This window comes from Gymnoscopelus microlampas, assembly GCF_963454915.1.
Source record: "Gymnoscopelus microlampas genome assembly, chromosome: 21".
Lineage (NCBI taxonomy): Eukaryota > Metazoa > Chordata > Actinopteri > Myctophiformes > Myctophidae > Gymnoscopelus > Gymnoscopelus microlampas.
The window spans coordinates 13,324,508-13,343,332 of NC_139958.1; the positions used below are offsets into that span (position 1 = coordinate 13,324,508).

Here is an 18,825-nt window from a genome sequence, read left to right on the forward strand (position 1 = left end):
ACAATTTGGCAACGCTGGATGCCTTAAATAAAAAAACTCACAGAAGAAGAAGTAGCAACAATCAGAAGGTGGCGGTAATGCAGCAAAAAGCTGGATACAAACCGCAGAAAAACAAGAAGAAGAAGAAGCAGTACTGTAGAGCAGATGAGCGGGGGCGGTTCAAAAACAAAACAACCTGTTGAGTTGACGTTAAATTGGTTTACCTAACACACGACTAACTTAGTTAGGGTTGTTGTTAGCGTTTTATTAGCGAAGATACTATTAGTGAAAGGCAAGACACACCACCAAGCGAGAAATAAACAAACCGCCTTCGGTTTAAAACGTGTTCCCCCCCCCCGAGGTTGTTAGCTCGAATGGCTAACAACAGTTAGCACAGCAATGGAGACCAAAACATCCTCATCCACGCCAACTCTGGTAAAGTTATTGTGTTAAATGTGATGCTATAATGAAAGTTAGATCAGTGGACTTCACTATAGGCCAACAGAGGATTTAACAAGATGCCAGAATTAAACACGTTAAGAAAATAAGGAAATTCAAGCTTAATCTTAAAATGTTCGATCAATTTATTGTAAGTCGCTTTGGATAAAAGCGTCTGCTAAATGACTGTAATGTAATGTAATGTAATTGAGTACAAAAGGACCCTAATTGAAACAAGCCATTGGCTTTCTTGGGTGTTTTTTTAATCCTATTTAGTCGACCGTGTATTTGATTGATTATTAAAGTAATCAATCAATGAATTGAATACACATTACTTAAGTAAAAGTATCAATTCTGCAATGTAGAAAAACTCCTTTAAAAGTCCGGAATTTAAAATTTACTTGAGTAAAAGTACAGCAATATTGGTAACAAAATAACTAGTAATTAAAGTTTTCAAATATTTGTAATAAAAGTACAATATTTGAGTGTGTAAAAGTCCCTGCTGTGCAGCACTGTCTCATAACGGTTCATTAGCGGCCCAGGTGCCAGATATTTGTAATCAGTGAAGCAATTATTGAATTGGTTTCACCTATGCAGTCTTTTCAAGCCTTTTTCCAAGTTAGCTGATTGATTGATTGATTGATTGATTGATGTACTTTATTTAGTAAGACATGAGAACAACAGTACATGGAAGTACAAATTCACAATACAAGGTCTACTAAACTGGAAGACTCATAAAAGCACAGAGCTTGTTTCAAATGAGTTCCCCATGCACACAAATCATGATGACATATAAGAGACAGACAGATATACACAACTACTATAGAATGTCATACAATCAGTTTACAGGTTACTGGTATGAAGAGTGAGAAATATGTACAAAAGGAGAAGGAGAGAGGGGGGGGGGGTAGGGGGGTAGGTTAGGTTAGGACTTAGACAGGGGCCATTTTCCAATTGCAGCCTCCTGAAGGTGTATCTTTAGGGCTGTTTTGAAAGAGAGTAGGGTTTTACACTCCTTTACTCCTTTTGGTAGGGCGTTCCACATTTTTGATGAATAGCATGAGAACGAGTTACTTCCCTTTGTTGAGCCAAAAAAGGGTTGGACAAGGTTTGTGGAGCTGCCTCTGGTATTGTGATCGTGGACATCATTAACATTTTGGAAGTATTTTGACAAATACAGGGGGATCCCAATGTTGTGATATATCTTGAAGACCAGGCCCATAGCAAGTTGCTGTACTCTGTCCGCAACCCTAAGCCATCCAATCCTATCAAAATGATCAGGGGTTAGATGGATTTTGTAGTTGAGGCCAAGAAGTAGCCTTACAAGTTTGTTTTGGGATGTTTGGAGCCTTGTTTTTAAGGCCTTGGTGGTGTTGTGATACCATGAAGTACATGCATAATCGTAATGACCTTGTATGAGGGCCACTGCAAGAGTCTTCAGAGTCTTCTTACTGACTTTACGATCAATACTCCGCAAATAGCGTGTTTTTTTGTGGACCGTTTTGATCGTTTTTTCAGCATTTTTGTCACCAGAGAGGTCAGCCTCCAAGATAGAGCCCAGGTAGGTAATTTCGTTTTTTCTTTTGATGATATCATCACCCGCTTTGATCGTGAAGCTCTCTGCCTTTCTGAGGTTAGGAGTGGACCCAAAGAGGATGCATTCCGTTTTGCCCAGGTGTAATGAGAGCTTGTTGTCGGAGAGCCAGATGCAGATCTTGTTGAGTTCAGAGCTGAGAGTTTTCTCAACCTGCAGCCTGTCCCTGTCCGAGACTAGCAGGGCCGAGTCATCTGCGAACAGGAACAGGTTGCAGTCGCAGGCTGACGACATGTCATTCACATATATCAGGAACAGTAAGGGTCCTAGTATACTTCCTTGGGGAACACCACAAGTCACTGGGAGGGGGGGGGACTGGGTGCCGTTTACTTCCACCACTTGCTCCCTCCCTTCCAGGTAGGATCTCATCCAGTTCACTGACGTGTCATCAAAACCTATTGCTCTGAGCTTATTGATCATAATCGGGTGATTAACGGTGTCAAAAGCCTTCTGGAGGTCCAGCATGACCATGCCGCAATATTTGCCCTTTTCAATCTCTTGTTTGATAGAGTCGTTCAAATAGAGAAGGCATGTGTCAGTGGAGTGGTTTGTTCTGAAGCCAGGTTTGTTCTGAAGACACTGCGTGTGCGTCTATGACCGTGTAAGTTTTTTCATGTGTTTTTTTCCCATTGTATTGAAGTGCACATTGCATGTATTATTGAAGAGCAGATAACGTCAGTCTTCTACTGACTAGACTCCAGCTTTTATTTTCCTTCGCGTTTTGCCCAAAACTGACCGATGACCCGGTTTTCAAATGATTGGCTCAGGAATGCGACAGAAACTCCATGAATTCAAGGCTTCATGTTTGTGTGTAATTGATAGAAATTAATTAATTTTTGTCATGAACTACTCCCTAAGTCCTTTAAATTGTCCCTCCACTCACTGTCATCTGGGGACCCCCAAAAAATGATGTGGGGTCCCGAGCCACAGATTGAGAACCACTGCTGTAGACTGATTCAATTTGTGTAACTGCAGGATTTTGTTTCCTTTACCATTAGTGTATGTTATAGAAGATCCCTGTTTTAGTGCATATTGCTTATTACTGTACAACTCTGATTGGCGACACATTAAGGCTTGTTTCAAGTGACTATTCTGACATTTAGTGAATTAACATTTCATAGATTTGTTTGATCAATGTAATGTTAAGAGCATTTCTGATGGTTAATTTTCTGTAACTTACTCACAACTCGCAATAAAACCTGTCAATTGGAATCAGCTGCATTTCTCTGACTGTAAATTAGGCCAAGTTTCAGCATGACCAGCACAACATCTATAACAGTTGTCATTAACTTTCACAGGGTATATACGTTTTATAGGAGCATGCCATATCTTCATATAATTGGTCCTTATTTTTTTATCATATCCCAGAGTACAGGGCAACAGAGCTTAGCAAAGACCTCCGACACGTTGGCTTTTGGAATTATTGATTTTATTGAGAAAACTAAACTAAGAACTATTAATAAAAATGTACTAACTGTTCCATGTCATTCTTTAACAGAAGAGCACCGTGGACCTACAGTACTCGTCACACAAGGAAAGGTATGCTTGGTGAAAATGACAAGTTTGCTTAAAAGGACATGCAACTCAAATAGAGAATCTAGTAGCACCTGAGATAGAAAATGCTACTTTTTGCTCTAATAAATGTAACGAATAGTACATTTACTCCATGACAACACAATGGTCAGCAGTAGCAGTTAAAGCTTTGTTATCGCCACATCCAGTCATCCCGGTTCTCCATACATCTAGGCCAGCTAGTTGGTACTTTGCACTCCTGCATCTTTCCTGAGTCCAACCACGTTTGTTAATGTGGGACGGCCTCGTGGCCGATGCCCGTGTGTTGGTTCCCAGTTACTTCAGCACCAATTTGCTGGCTGGCAGCTCTTGGATGTCTTTTGGCAATGTCCTGCTAGTCTCATTCCCTGGCTGCTATTTTCACGCTCACCCTTGGTGTTCTTTACCAACTTTTAATCAATGTAATAAATAGTGACCTTGTACATTTATTCCATGGCAACACAACAGGAAGCAGTTAAAGCTTTGTTAATCTTTGTTTACGCTTTGTAAAAAGTACTGGTCCCATAAAGGATTTAGGATTTTATCAATTCCGATTCCTTAATTTTCATGGGTACCCGGCAATTTGCATTCGGTTCCCACTTCGAACCGAATTTCAATACCGAACCCTATAGAGAAATGACTTGTTAATGTTGTCTTCTCAGCCCATCTTCTACACAAAGGACAGGAGAGGGCACTTTGAAAGGCGGGATAACAGCACATGACATTGATAGGATAATTGATAGTTTGGGTAAGTGTGTGATGAAGTTGAATTTTGGTAGTTTCTTTTATCATACATTTCCCCTGATCGCTGACCCATGCTTTTACTTACATTAGAAGATTCAGACTCGGATAACGGTGAGGTCCTAGACCTAAGCCTCTCTCCAGTGCTAACGGTAAACCGAGGAGAGATGGAGGCACTGGCACCTGGACGCCTTCATCCAAGTGAAGGATCATCATCTGAATTGTCGGACGTCCTGCAGTCGCCAACACCATCCAGATGCCAGGATATTGGTATGAAAATCACGAAGTACATGGTTGCCTCTGGCTGGGCCTGGACCGTGACAGCCCTACCTCTGGCATTACGAAATATTCAGCTTTGGAAAGTTTCTTGTTGCCATGCTTGCATTTTTAGTCTGTTGTTTTCTTTCCTTTTTTTCTCCATGTAGAGAAAGTGGTTAAAGACTCCTCCCTTCCAAACACACCTGTGAAGAGGGGAACGTCATCACAGAGCCCCTGTGCATTTGAAAAGAATCCACCAATTTGGGCATCAAGTCCCGCAAAGTCCCATGTCCCATGGGGAGAAGCGGATGTCGATCTCTTTGAGGTGGAGGACGAGGAAGAGCCAGAGAGCATAGTGCAGAAGTCCAACAGAGTGTAAGGCAAACCTGTTCATGTCAAGGACCCCCAAATTATATGCATTTGGCCGCGGACCCCCATCTGAATATATTCTGTGCCAGGGACCCCCAGAAGAAGACTTATGTTTAAAACAATTCTAAATTATGCAATATTTTCAATATTTATTTTCCAAATATTTCTCAAAAATGGCAGATTTGCAAGCTCTCAGTGCAGCACGAAGTGATGCGCTGTGAGCTTGTAGATCTGCTATTTTTGAATAGCCAACTTATAAATCGATAAAGTTGTTAAAATGATTGTGATGCTCTGTTAACTACTTTTGCTGGGGACCCCCCCTCAAGGACCCCTGGGGGTCCCCGGACCCCACTTTGAGAAGCAATGGTGTAAGGAATATTATGAAGCAGTGATTCTCAACTGACCCCCAGTTTGATTTGTTAAGATCTGTTATCTCTGGGTCCCCAAGCTACTCCTCAGTGTTATTCTAACTCTGAGAGTGTACAAATGGACATTTGGTTTCATTTGTACACTCTTGGAGTTACCGACTCATAAGAGGTCTCTTAACCTGATGAGAACCAGTGTTGTATTCTACATACACTGTAACGTGTGTGTAAGGTAAAACCCATGGAAAGCAGTTTTGAACTGTCTTCACGTGACAGTTAGATGAAGACAACTTGGGATTGCTCGGATAAGCAATGGAAATCGAATGGAAATGGACTACGCAGAATGTTCTTCAGTGCTTTCTTTTCCCTTTTTAGGCTGAACAATTCCGAGGCGGGGTCTCCCATTGAAACTTTCAAGGAAACTCGGTCCCCCTCGATGAAGGCGGCAGCACCACGGTAAGTCTTTTTTCCCATCCTCATATGATCAGTTTCTTTTCAGTAATGAATATTGTTTGGTACTCATTTGACTGTGTATTGACGGATAACGCAATGGTCTGTCTCTTAACCTATTAAGACCTGAGGTTTCGATTCTACAAAATACATATTTTTATATATATATATATATATATTCAAAGATTTGCAAACATTTTTTGAAAATAGATCTACAAGCTTGTAGCGCTCTAAAAATGACACGCAGATGTATTCCCGGTTTTAATGGGTTAAACTTAAATCTTCAAGGCATCCGCTTTCATAAAGATGCTTAAATTGCACTCTAAACCTACACAGTGAGTTGAAACACTATTGTGCATCCCTGGTGAAATATTTCAATTTACCATTTGGGGCCCTATATACTCTGTAAGATGAGTAGTGAAAATAGCCAATCTACAACCTTGGTAGATGGGTATATCTTTCAAAATGTTCATTGTTTGATTTCTGTTGTTTTTTTTTTACCTATATGGATGTCAGTGATGATGTGTTTTACTTTAAGGTACTTGAACCTTTTAAAACACAACCTAATCAGTTTGTAATTCATCTTTATAGGAACAGGGACTCCTTTACACAGTCAAAGGTTCCAACACCTCCTTTGGAGGAAGATGAGTTCATGGTAGTGGACGAGGACATCGCTCCCTTTAGTTTAAGCAGAGCCAAGAGCAGCCGGCCCAGGCAGAAGCAGGGGACAAGCTCCGCTTCAGAGGACCTAGGCTCAACGGGTAATTAACGGGCAATTAACCAAAAATATATCAGCAGGGTTTTTTTTATATATTCCAATAAATCGATTAGTAACCACTTAAAGCTGTAGTTCACCCCCCAAAAAAACTTATTTTCTATCAATTACACACCCCATGAAGCCTTGAATTCATGGAGATTTATAGTTTTTGTCTTATTCCAGTCATTTATTCGACCAGGTGGCTGCTCACTCAGTAGGAGAGTGAGTCCTTCAGACTTCTTATTGGCTTAGGAATGCGACAAAAACAAAGTATTCTCTATTGAAAACAAGTAATTTTTTGTTTGAACTACTCCTTTATCGCCGTATTATTCTTTGTTGTACATATATAATAAATGTTTAAATAACCGTTCATTAATTGTAATCAAGGTAAAAGTTTGAAATAATGGTGATATTGATTTGAAGTCATATATCGTCCATCCATATCAACAGGCAAGGGTTCCAAAGACTCTCCAATAGAGGAGGACGGGGACTCGGGGGCCACAGGGAAACGTCAGGCTGCTTCTCTGCGAAGACGGCAGAAGAAGGTGAAGACGGCTTCCTCACAGAGCTCCACTGCGTCCGAGAACTCACCTGTGAAGAAGGGTTCCTCACAGAGCCCCAGCAAAGCTGCATCCAGGAGCACGCCTGTGAAGAAAGGTTCCTCACAGAGCCCCATCAAGGCTGCATCCAGGAGCACACCTGTGAAGAAAGGTTCCTCACAGAGCCCCATCAAAGCTGCATCCAGGAGCACACCTGTGAAGAGAAAGGTGACGAAATCTGACAATGAGCTTGATAATGGAACCCTGTTCTCCACTAGGGCTACAACGATCCATTAATTATAATAATATATAATTTATAATTGTTATTTTTTGGTAACTTTATAATCATTATGTACCAAAAAAATAGATATTTTTTAATCGATTAAATAAAGATCTGATATAAGGTCCTTTTTATCAGAAAGAAAAAGAGGCGATACGAAAATGCATCTGGCGAATGTTACACTACTTGACTATTAATTTGGTGATGCCAATTTAAATTCATCGCACGAACTAAACGCTCCTGGTGTGTACGGACCATAACCACTTAAAGCCATGTTTTACACCTGTCACACAACAGTGTTGTGTATGACGGCACCTCACAACGTGCAACGTGTTGGGAGCTTGTCAAGCCTTAAAATGAGGCTAATAAAGCCCTATCTGTTTGGACTTGGAGGAGTAGTTGGAGTAGGAGTAGTTGAGAGCTGTATTCTCTAGATTCCCTTTCCATTAATCGTTGAATCAAGAAGCAGATTTAAAACATTTTTTTATTTTTAGAGTTGTAATTCTCTAGATTTCGTTTCCATTAGTTGTCAAATCGAGAAATGTACTAAATAAAATGGTCTGATTAACCACTTAAGTCATATTTCAGTCTTATACACATGGCTTAAAGTCATTTTTATTATGCTTCAATTGTAAATTGATGTTCATTAGCAACTTTCATGAATCCCTAATGGTCTCAGGTATTTCAGAAGCATCTTCCATGAAACCCTAATGGTCTCAGAAAGCAAAGGTTAAAGCCTCAATCTTCAGTTTCTTCAACTGCTTGGATTTATGTAGAACGACAAGAACATGGGTTCAGAATATATCCCATCTACAAGCTCACATATGCATCGCATTGCAATGTGTTGTGAGCTTGTACATGGATCTGCTGTCTTTCCAAAATCGGTTTGATTCTAATCGATTTCTCAATAATATTTGATTCAATCAATTAGTTTGATTAACGGTTGCATCCCTATTCTCCACTCAACAGGACCGCTCTGAAGAAGAGAAGGATGCGAGTTCAGGTAGGTTCCCCTCCTAATTTGTGTGGTATCCAATGGCTCTTTTCCACCACAAGAACTTGAAGGGATGTTTCACTTTCAAACATGTTAGGGGTCATTTTAACATCTATTCTGGCTTTTGTGTGCAATGGAAAAATTAAAACTGATAAAATGAAATTCAAATATTTAAATCGAACCTAAAAGGTGTTTGGGGTGTTCACAAAAGCCAGAGTAGATGTTAAATGACCCCAAACATATTTGAAAGTGAAATATCCCATTATGGTCAATCCTTCTGACATCAGAAGGATTGGCCTTCCGGTTCGGAAAAGCTTCCCTTATAAGTTACAGTTCGGAGAAGAAGTGCACATCTGGAAGTGCACGTGTTCCTAGGACAAGTTCTGGGACTGGCCCTTCCGAAGCTGGCAATGACGTCAATTTGTAGTTGTATCATCTCCCTTTCTGAAGAAAATTTTGGAGGGTCTGAACCTTGAAGTTTGGTAAAGCCTGATCCATTTGTCGCGCCACGGTTGTTGCATGCCAAGAATTGTAGACCTCTACAAGCTTGAGCTCAAAACACATCACAATTTTTGAACTTGTAGATCTGCTAGTTTTTAATTGAATCCTGAAAAATAACAGGTTGGGACATACTGTATGAGATTTCCACCTGACGGCAACTATATCAAATGGGTAAAAAGTTTGCGAATCCCTGCTTAAGTAACATCATATGAGCCTCAGGAATGTTTTTGCCTTTTTATCCCACAGACGAGGGCATCAGAAAGGCTTCCAGCAGAAAGACCAGCCAGATCACCTCCAGCTCTGATGAAAGTCCCAACAGAAACACCAGCCAGATAATCTTAAGCTCCGATGAAAGAAACTCCTCTCCAAACAAAGGTGTTTGTAGTTTTGCATTTTTGTTTCGTTATTTCATTTTGCCTTTTTGTTTTGAATTTAGTTTTAATTTGTTTTGGATGTGGGTTTGATAGTTTTGTTCTGTTCTTACTTTTGAAAAAAGCTTTGTTTTAGTTTTTGTAATGTAATCGTGCAAGTTTAAAAGACTAAAAAAATGCGAAAATAGCCAATCTACAAGCTTGCAATGCGACCCGATGTCAACTTGTAGATTTTCCCTATTTTAGAAAATGTTTGACAATTTTCTCAACAGGGCTTGAAACTGGCACAGCAAAAAAAATATTAAAATCAGATTTAATATCCACCCAAAATACTGAGCTTATCTATTAAATATTGACAAAGGCTAAAACTAAGGACATTTTCTCAATGATTTCAGTTATAGTTAGTTTTATTAACGCATGCAGTTATCGTTTTTTTTGCAAAAGGAGATTTTTAGTCAGTTAACCATATTAATATGTTTTAATTTTCAATTATAGTTTTTATTTTGTTGGTTTTAGTTAAAGCTACCGTCTGTAACTTTCCTGTTCTACCCCGGATTCGAACCCTGGTGTCCAGTGCTGACATATTTACCACTGAGCTAATGGAGCCTGCCTGCTTGCTCTGGGGAGAAATGTAGTTTTGACCTGCTAGGCATTACCACTTGGCAAATACAGAACGTCCTGTTTCACAAGTTGTATGTCTAGAATAAAAATCTTTTGAAAATAGCAGATCTACAAGCTCACAACACGTCGCATCGAGCTTGTAGAGCTGCTATTTTCAAATAGCCTAAGTATATACACGATAGGGCTGAAGTGGTTAATGTGTTTTTTGTAATGATAATCAATATCTGCAAAAGTAACTAGTAACTAAAGTTTTCAAATAATTGTAGTGGAGTAAAAGTACAATCTTTTCCTTTTTTAAGATGTAGTGTAGTAGAAATAAAAGTATTGAATTGGAAATACTCAAATAAAACTACCTAAAAATTGTACAGTACAGTAAATGTACTTTCTGTACTTTCCACCACTGCTTTTAACTACAATAACTCTGCTTCAGACTCTGTGGGGGTGTCAGGGAAAAGGCAGAGGAAGCCGCCTGGAGAGTGGTGGCTGAGCCATGGGATCGAGGTGGAGGGGGAGGAGGAACCACAGGACGCAGAAGACCTCCCCACGTCTGGCAAGAAGACCAAGCCGAGCCCCAGGTAGGCCTGTCACAATTATTACATCATCGCTAGATGATGGCAATTATTTGAGATAGAAGGAAGGGAACACTGTATCTCAGCTCTCAGTAGAACATGTACGAAACGTTGTCAATGTCAACAAACGTTTGTGTGCGAACTTCCCTTCCTCCTTCTCCAATGTACGTATTCAGCACCTGAGATATTTTTGTTGAGATGTGCGTGCTTCCCTTTGGGACTTTGTTTCAATTATTTGAGAATTCTTTTTGCATAAGCGTCCATCGTTTCCATGTCGGAAACAAGGACCACAATGAAAATAAGACACCGACTTCGTTGTGTTTTTATCCTTGAAGTTTCCTAGAGAAGCATTTAAAGTGCGTTTTTATTTTAATCATGATGTCTTAAAACTAAACATAAAAAAAGAAAATGTTGGAAATGGCTCATCTACAAGCTCACAACACATTATTTTGAAAGTATATAGTTATTAAATATGTCAGTCATCTCTCTGTATATTCATTTCTCTGTATAAAGTTAATTTTCATTGCCCCATGCAATTTGTTTTAAGAAGCCTAAAAGCCAAACAGACATTATTTGGCGTTGACAATATTCAACGCCAATTTCTTCAAAATTAAAATCATTAATCGCAAAAAAAAAAGTGACAATGTATTGTCAAGTAAAAGTTTGATTGTTGTGACAGAAGCCCCAGCAAGATGCCCAAAAGAACACGAGAACATCCCAGTCGGGCAGCTGGAGATGTTGAGGTGGGGGCAACTAAGAAACAGCCTGGGCAGAAAGGTAAGGTCTAGAACAGTGGGTCTCTACCTGTGGGTCGTGGATACATTTTCGTTGGTCACGAGTGAATATCCTTTTATTTTTTGTTTCCAAAATGTAATTATTTGTAATTAATTAATTATGTAATAACATTTTCTTAAGATTTCCACAAAAAATCACAAACTGAAAACACATTCAAAATGTTTTTAAAAAGAATTTCATGAATGAACAAAACATCTATGAAATTCCCTAAATCAGAAAAGGGTCTTAAGCTAAAAGGTTTGGGAAACACTGGTCTAGAACAGTGATTCTCAACATTCTTTTCCATTTCAAGGATCCCTAGTTTGCCTCAGCATTAGGCCACGGACCCCCATTACTCTGAGAGTGCACAAATGGAACCAAAAGGACCCTATGGGTCATTTGCACACTCTCAGAGTTACTGACACGTAAGGGTCCATTTGTTTCCTGACTAAATCATTTAGCTGTGGACCCCCTGCTAATACACCCCCCCCCCCCCCATGTCAATACGTTGATATTTAACGTGTGATAAAAGAAAACGCACTTATTCAACTAATCGAAAAAGTAATCGATAGAGTAATTAATGACAAAGAAAATAATCGTTGCAGCCCCAATTTACTGTACTCTATTTTCAGATGTATCACGAGGAATCGGGATAATTCAATTGATAACCGATTGATTGTGTCTGATACTTTTACAGGAGACGGGAGCCCTGAAAACGGCAACATGGCAATCTCGCCAAAGCCACAGCGAGGAGCCCCTGAGCCCCCGCTGAAAGGGAAGCTCGCTTCGACTCCAAAGGCTGTCAGGAGCTCTTTCTTGGCGGAAGTTTTGGGCAGCAGTCCCAGCACGGGGAGCGCCACAAGCAAACGTCACAAAATAGAGGATAACATATCGTTCCCTGTCCAGGAGGAGCAGGCTTCACCGCCCAGCGATTTCTGTGAGTATCCAGCTTTAGAAGATATAGGCCTGCCACAATTATTAGATAATCGCCTAATGGCAATTATTTGAGATAATCGCAATTATGAATTCATCTGTTGGAAAAACTGTGGATATTGTCAATCTATAAGCCTATATATATATATATTGGCTATTACTGCTATTTTAGTATATCATTATTTGCATGGCCTGTTTTGCCCATAGTACATTATTTATTTGTCATCGTCAGCCATTTCTTGTGTACTTAACTTAATTGTCATATCTGCCATGTGCAACTTTTGTTCAGGAAGCCCAAAAAACAAACGGAAATGCCCAATGTCAAAAACACAATTGAATCGTTAATCGCAATTATTTGCACGCCAATTAACTGTCAACTAAAAATGTCGTGATCGTCACAGCCCTGTTGGAAGATGCTGCCAGCGATTCCGTTGAGCATCCATCTGTGGAAGAAGATGCTGGAGATTCTGGCGAGGATCCGTCTGTGGAAGATGCTGCTGGAGATTCTGGCAAGTTTCCGGCTGTGGAAGATGCCGGCGATTCTGTTGAACAGTCGCCTGTAAAAGAACCAGCCTCAGTCGTTACAGAAACCTCTGTACGATCCTCGCCCTCAGGCTTCAGCTTCCCAAACAGAAATCGGCTCTCTGATGACAAGTAAGCTCATGAAAATAAGCTCATGGATTAAAATTGTCATTCTTCACAACTGATTATTTCAGTCATTTGAATTCCATAGGACCCAGCATGTCTTCTATGAAAGCATGTTAAGCAGCGAGCTCGCTTGTAGATGTAAGCTATTTTGGGTTATTATTTTAAGATTATAGCATTTGAAGTGGTCAAACAATGTGTGCAATGTGTGCAGAAGCATCTTCCATAAAACCCTAATGGTCTGGGCTGTAACAATAATATTACTAAAACATCCTAATTTTACATATGGTGTTGATGGAAGTTGATGATGTCATTTGTCCATCTGTGGCCCAGCAATAAAACAATTGTATTTAACCTAAACATAACTAAAAACGTAACACTTCCAAAGGTTAATATGAGCATCAAAACAATATTGTTTTTCATTAGCACATTCCATACATTCCATAGGACGGGACCACACTTGGACAAATTAAATCATCAACTTGCGACCGGTGTTGTCCCCCTTGAGTTAAACGATGAACCATTTCTAAAATATTTTAAGGTGTTTTTAATTCTTAATCTTTGTTATAGAGGGCAATTATAATGTATTAAGGCTTATTAGTCAGGGATCCTTTTAAATGTATGCGTACATGCACATGTGGGGTGGTCTCAGCTTTTATCGGATGTAATGAGAGGGGCTCCAAGGGAAAAAGGTTGGGAACCACAGGCTTAAGTGCCATTCATACCAAGCACAATGACCATAATGATATGAACTATCATTAACGACCATTTTGATGGAATTTATGCAGCCCACCATGGAAAGAGGAAGGGTCCTACAACAAAGGTTGTTGTAAAAAGCTGTATTTAATTGAGTTTTCTTTTTTTCCTCCACAGGTCCCAAGGCTTCGTAAGCGGACCGTCCTCTATTCTTGAACTGGACACTCGTGAGGAAGAGGACGCATGTACGTATTAAAGCAGTGGTTCTCAATCTTATCAGGCCACGACCCCCCAAAATGATCTTAAGTGAACCCCCCCCCCCACCCTGACACTTTCGATTCGGTTCCACAGATAAATATTGTGAAAATAGAAGATCTACAAGCTTACGAGGCGTTGTGAGCTTGTAAAAAAAAGGCATATTTCTTACGTAATATTTTTTTAGAGGTATTAAAAAACCTCTTAAAATGATTTAAATTGTCACTTTAAAAATGTGCTGATACCCTGTATACACTTATACTGTATGTGGGTTTGTTTACTGTTGAGTGAACACCTCACTTCACCCATTTTAAACCTATATCCATATAATTGGTCCTCACTAACGCTCATTATAATATGATTACCCATGGCCTCATGTGTCATTGAACACGGTTTTGTTTTCTTTCAGTTCTTCCATCATCGAGCGTCCGTTCCGCGTTGTCCGCCACAGAGATGTGTGCGCACCCTCTGGCTCCAGTGTCCCTGGAGGCCCGTGATGAGGAAGGCCTCACGGCCTGGTTGAACACGCTCATGCCTGCCCCTGTCAACGGTAAGGGGGGGGGGGGGTACCAGGGGGTCCCCAGCAAGATTTGTTAATATAGTGTCACAATCATTTTAACCTTTTATACTTTGGCTATTCAAAAATAGCAGATATACCATACGAGCTTGTAGATATGCTATTTTTGAGTGATTTCGATGTCATCACTGCTGTCAAGTCTATGAAGTGAGTGTGTGTTAGCTCTCCACACACACACACACACACACACACACACACACACACACACACACACACACACACACATTTAGTTGGCCTCCTAGAGACCCACGGCACCCACAGCGCGGCGCTCGGTGCCGCGCTATGAGCTTGTATATCTGCTATTTTTTAATAGCCAAAGAAATCTAAAATGACACGGATGCGTTCCAGGTCTTAATGGGTTAAATGGTTCCTCTGTTTGTCTTGTGCTATAGGTGCAGTACCTGGACCCATCACTCCAGATGACTTTCAGTGGTTTTCCCACAGAGGAAAAGTCCTGGGGATCTGCACCGACATTCTGCATGACCACTGTTGTGTTGGGAAGGTGTTGCTGGGCTCCAACATGCTTAAGCCTCTCTGGGTGGATCACAGTGCCACAACTGTAAGAAGACTCATTTGTTTTTACTACTGTACATGCAGTATACATCCATTGGTTCTCAACGTGGGGTCTTCTTGATACTTAAAGGGATAGTTCACCCCAAAAATTACTTATTTTCTATCAATTACACACATCATGAAGCCTTGAATTCATGGTGGATTTTTTGTTCTTGTCACCTAAGCCAATAATTTGATGACCGGCGGAAAGATGCTAATGTCTCCAGTAGGAGACTCAAAGTTGACACTTTGAGTGTACTACTGGAGCCGCCGCCGGTCATCAAAATATTGTCTTAGGAATGCGACAAAAACAAAAAAACTCCATGAATTCAAGTCTCCATGGGGTGTGTAATCAATAGAAAAAGTCATTTTTGGGGTGAACTATCCCTTCAGTTATGTTGTACCGTTCTATATGTATATTTCTGACTCTGGCTACTTTGTCTAACCTTGTGCATTACAGGCTTACCACGTTCTGACGAGCTGTGTGGCATTGACCATCGACTGTAAGACCTCCCATTACAACACAGGACGGTCGTTCATAGTGCCATGTGGTAAGCATTCCACAAGAAACGGTACCACAGTAGTTGGATATCGTCGCTCTCAGGCAGAATACTTGTATATCTGCATTGTTCCAACCAACTTTCTTTTCTTTTTCGTAAATGAATGCTGTTGTCGTACAACAGCGTCTTTCAAAAGTAGCAAAAAGACGGCAGATCTACAGGCTCACTCCGTGTCGCATCACGTGTTTTCAGCTTGTAGATCTGCTACTTTTGAAAAATGTTTATGGTGAAAGTCAAAGTTGTTAAAGGAATAGTTCACCCCAAAACATAACTTGTTTTCTATCAATTACACTTTTTGTCGCATTCCTGAGACAATAATTTGATGACCGGCGGAGACTCAAAGAGTCTCCTAATGAGTCTGCTATTGACTGATGACCCGGTCATGAAATTATTGGCTTAGAAATGTGACAAACTAAATAATCTCCATGAATTCAAGACTTGATGGGGGGTGTAATTTTTTGGGGGTTGAACTGCTCCTTTAGTGTGTCTGTGGCTTTAATAAATAACAAATGGGGGGGAAAAATAGCAACAAGCTTGTGAATAATAACTACAATGTATCTATTGGAACATATATTATTTTGATCAGTTTCCTATAAACGTAACTGTTGGTCATACTGAACACAGTTTGTGACACAAGGATTGCGTTGTTTTCTAATTAGTTCCTTATTGTATTGGTCTGTTCACACAGGACATGCCCACAGTTTGAAGAACCTGTGTGAGGAGCCTGTGGTGCTGTTTTACACCCGCATGCTGGCACCAGGACCAGATACGGATGATCAGTGAGGACCCCTTCTCATACTGGACGTTTTGTTGCTGTTGCAGAAACCTCTTTCTGTTGCAGAAACCTCTTTATCCTGTAAATTAACGGCTTACTTGTTCATGCCACAGCGTCACACAAAAGTATCAGCAGTAGCAGTCCCACAAGCTCGAAACGCATTGAGCTTGTACATCTGCTACTGCTGCTATTTTTTTATTTGAGTCCTGAAAAGTAACAGTTTTGGACATGATGAGGTTTTCAACCGACAGACATTTTCTTTGTACATTCAGTTATCTTTTTTACTTTTTTTTAATGGCGTGGCTCCTATGGGGCTGGCTGTATAGCAGAGGGTCTGACAGTGGTTCTCAACCTGTAGGCCGGGGACCACTTGTGGGCCACGAGAGTGTTGCAAGTGGATCCCAAAACAATTGGCACAACACTGAGATTTTTTTTCTCTTATCTTTAAAACCTGGAACAAACGCTGTATACTTTATGTTCTCATATAGATAGATATAGATAGATTGATAGGAACATATAGTATACTGCGTTTGTTCCAGTGATCTCATTGATAAATTATTAAAATAAACATGCTCTGAAAATGCAGGCGGCCGACCTATCTGACCACCATCTGACCCCCACCGGGTTAACTGGTCAGATAGTCGGGCCGAAAACACGTTTGAGACTTTTAAAGTGGGTCCCTGATGGAGAAAAGGTTGAGAACCACTGTGTTTAAGTAGACCCCGTCTCAGAAAACAACCTCATGTCTGAACACTTCTGAGAAGGTTGTTGTTGCATCACTCGTTTACTTGTTGTTGTTAAATTGGATTTTTGTTTATTTATTTGGGCTACAGGTTACAGCCCGTTAGACCAGATGACGTCATCCGTCTCAAATTTGGTCGGTCCGTTATTTGAGTTCCATAAGTTCCAAATCGTTTGTTGGGCATCTCCAATTTCTATAGTCAGATGTATATAGAAATGTTTTGTTTTTTTGTCATACAAGATTGCCACTGTGATGCCTGTTTATTTTTGAGCATCTGTTTATTCTTAATTACTTTCTTATTTTTTCTATATATAATTAAAGTGTACAATACTTTTGCACTAACCAGATTTGCGTTTTGTTGAAATATATTTAATTTAAAAAAAAGCTTTCATTGTATACATACTTACCCTGGAGTAAGTAATGTGTGTCTAGGAAGGGTACGGCGCAAGTGTTACCCATGATTTAAGCAAGACGGTGAACCCTTAATTGCTCCGGATGAGCAGGTTGGTGCCTAGCATGGTTTCCTCTGCCATCTGTGTGTGAATGTGAAATACATTGTAAAGCGCTATATAAATGCAGTCCATTTTCCAAATCAGCGGTTTTAATAAATTAACAAGCTTGTAGATGAGCTATACTTTCCAAACACAAGTAGATCAGCTAGTTTCGCTGCTATTTTCTTCTAGAATAAGTCAATTTAATAAAACCTGACAGTCTTGGGAAAATGTTATACAAAATTAGTTTATATGGCATAAAAAACAGCTTAACCCTAACCACTTAAACCCTATACAGCTATAAGGCTACATCTGCTATTTTCGGAAATGTGAATAATTTGGATATAATATTTTGGGATATTATTGAAAAGCAAAGCAAATTGTATGGGGTCCCTGGCACCGAAACTCTTCAGATCCTGCGTCCAAATACCTAAATATTAATTTGGGTGTCATTGTCATGAAAACGTCTGCCCTAGTTAACCAGTGGTCTCCTGAAATGGGCATTAAAGTTGCATATTCCGTCCTTCCCACTACTTATCGCCAGCTGGTGCCACTAAATTAGATAAGCGAGCCAGCGTACTAATTTCGTCCAAACAAGTTGTCTTGTTGATTAATCAATAGGTTTTCCTATTCCGACCCTTGACTTCCCTTGTGCTTTTACGGGGATGCTAAAGTATGTTATTAAAGGATCTGCAGAGAACAATAAATAAACAGTCTAGGTTGAAAGGTTTTAAGGAAGACACTAAATAAACTGGATTTATAACAGCATAATGGAGACCAAAGCATCCTCTAAGCCAGCTCTGGTAAGTTAACATGTTTAAGAAACCAGGATAAAACTAAAATAAACGATGGCTTTAATGATGGCATTTACAAGCATTTAAATATCAGATCAAATAGACTACCTACTGTATCGCAATCATCTGTTTTTCCACTTAAATTATTATGCTGCATTGTGACGCCACCCAGTGGCCAAATTGGAGAAGAATACTATCACAGGCCCAAACACTGGCAGTAGGCCATCTATCATCATAGTCCAGGGGTCTTCAACGTTTTTCAGCCCAAGGAGCTGAGATAGAGATGAAGTGGGAACCCCCACTATTGCATAAAATTGTGTTGCAGATTAAACCTTTTCATAGATTATATAGTTGGCTTCGTGACAGCTCTATCGTTGTGGAGTGTTGTGTTGGGATTCATGTTAATTATTATTTATTTATTTTGCAACTTATAGATCTGCTGTTCTCCTCAGAATATGGATTATAGGGTTCAAGTGGTTAATGTAAAACAATGATCTTATCACACAAAGATTTGGCGGTTCCCCTGTAGTAATTGACACCACCACCAATTATAAACACTATATTGCAGCTGGGGAATCGAATTAACAGAATAAGACTGCATGCCAGTCTCTCACCCATGACAGTCTGGCATGCATAGCATCCACACTACTCCTG

The 18,825-nt window shown here is 40.0% G+C and overlaps 1 protein-coding gene across 2 annotated transcripts; it reads left to right on the top strand.

Annotated features, from left to right (window-relative positions):
* The first annotated feature begins 145 nt into the window (after positions 1 to 145).
* On the top strand, positions 146 to 17,223 carry LOC311037384 (uncharacterized protein). 2 transcript variants are annotated; one of them, XM_084046520.1, is made up of 19 exons: positions 146 to 414; positions 3,510 to 3,550; positions 4,225 to 4,310; positions 4,397 to 4,573; positions 4,729 to 4,936; positions 5,671 to 5,751; positions 6,337 to 6,506; positions 6,953 to 7,269; positions 8,291 to 8,324; positions 9,063 to 9,191; positions 10,239 to 10,383; positions 11,057 to 11,154; positions 11,849 to 12,088; positions 12,486 to 12,738; positions 13,603 to 13,670; positions 14,090 to 14,230; positions 14,650 to 14,816; positions 15,270 to 15,360; positions 16,058 to 17,223. In XM_084046520.1, exons 1-19 carry the CDS (start codon positions 379 to 381, stop codon positions 16,150 to 16,152), a joined length of 2,577 nt encoding a protein of 858 aa, XP_083902646.1. In that variant the 5' UTR covers positions 146 to 378; the 3' UTR covers positions 16,153 to 17,223. The 2 variants fall into 2 exon arrangements, with proteins under 2 accessions (XP_083902646.1, XP_083902647.1); XM_084046521.1 differs by having other exon boundaries at positions 11,060 to 11,154.
* Positions 17,224 to 18,825: the final 1,602 nt, after the last annotated feature.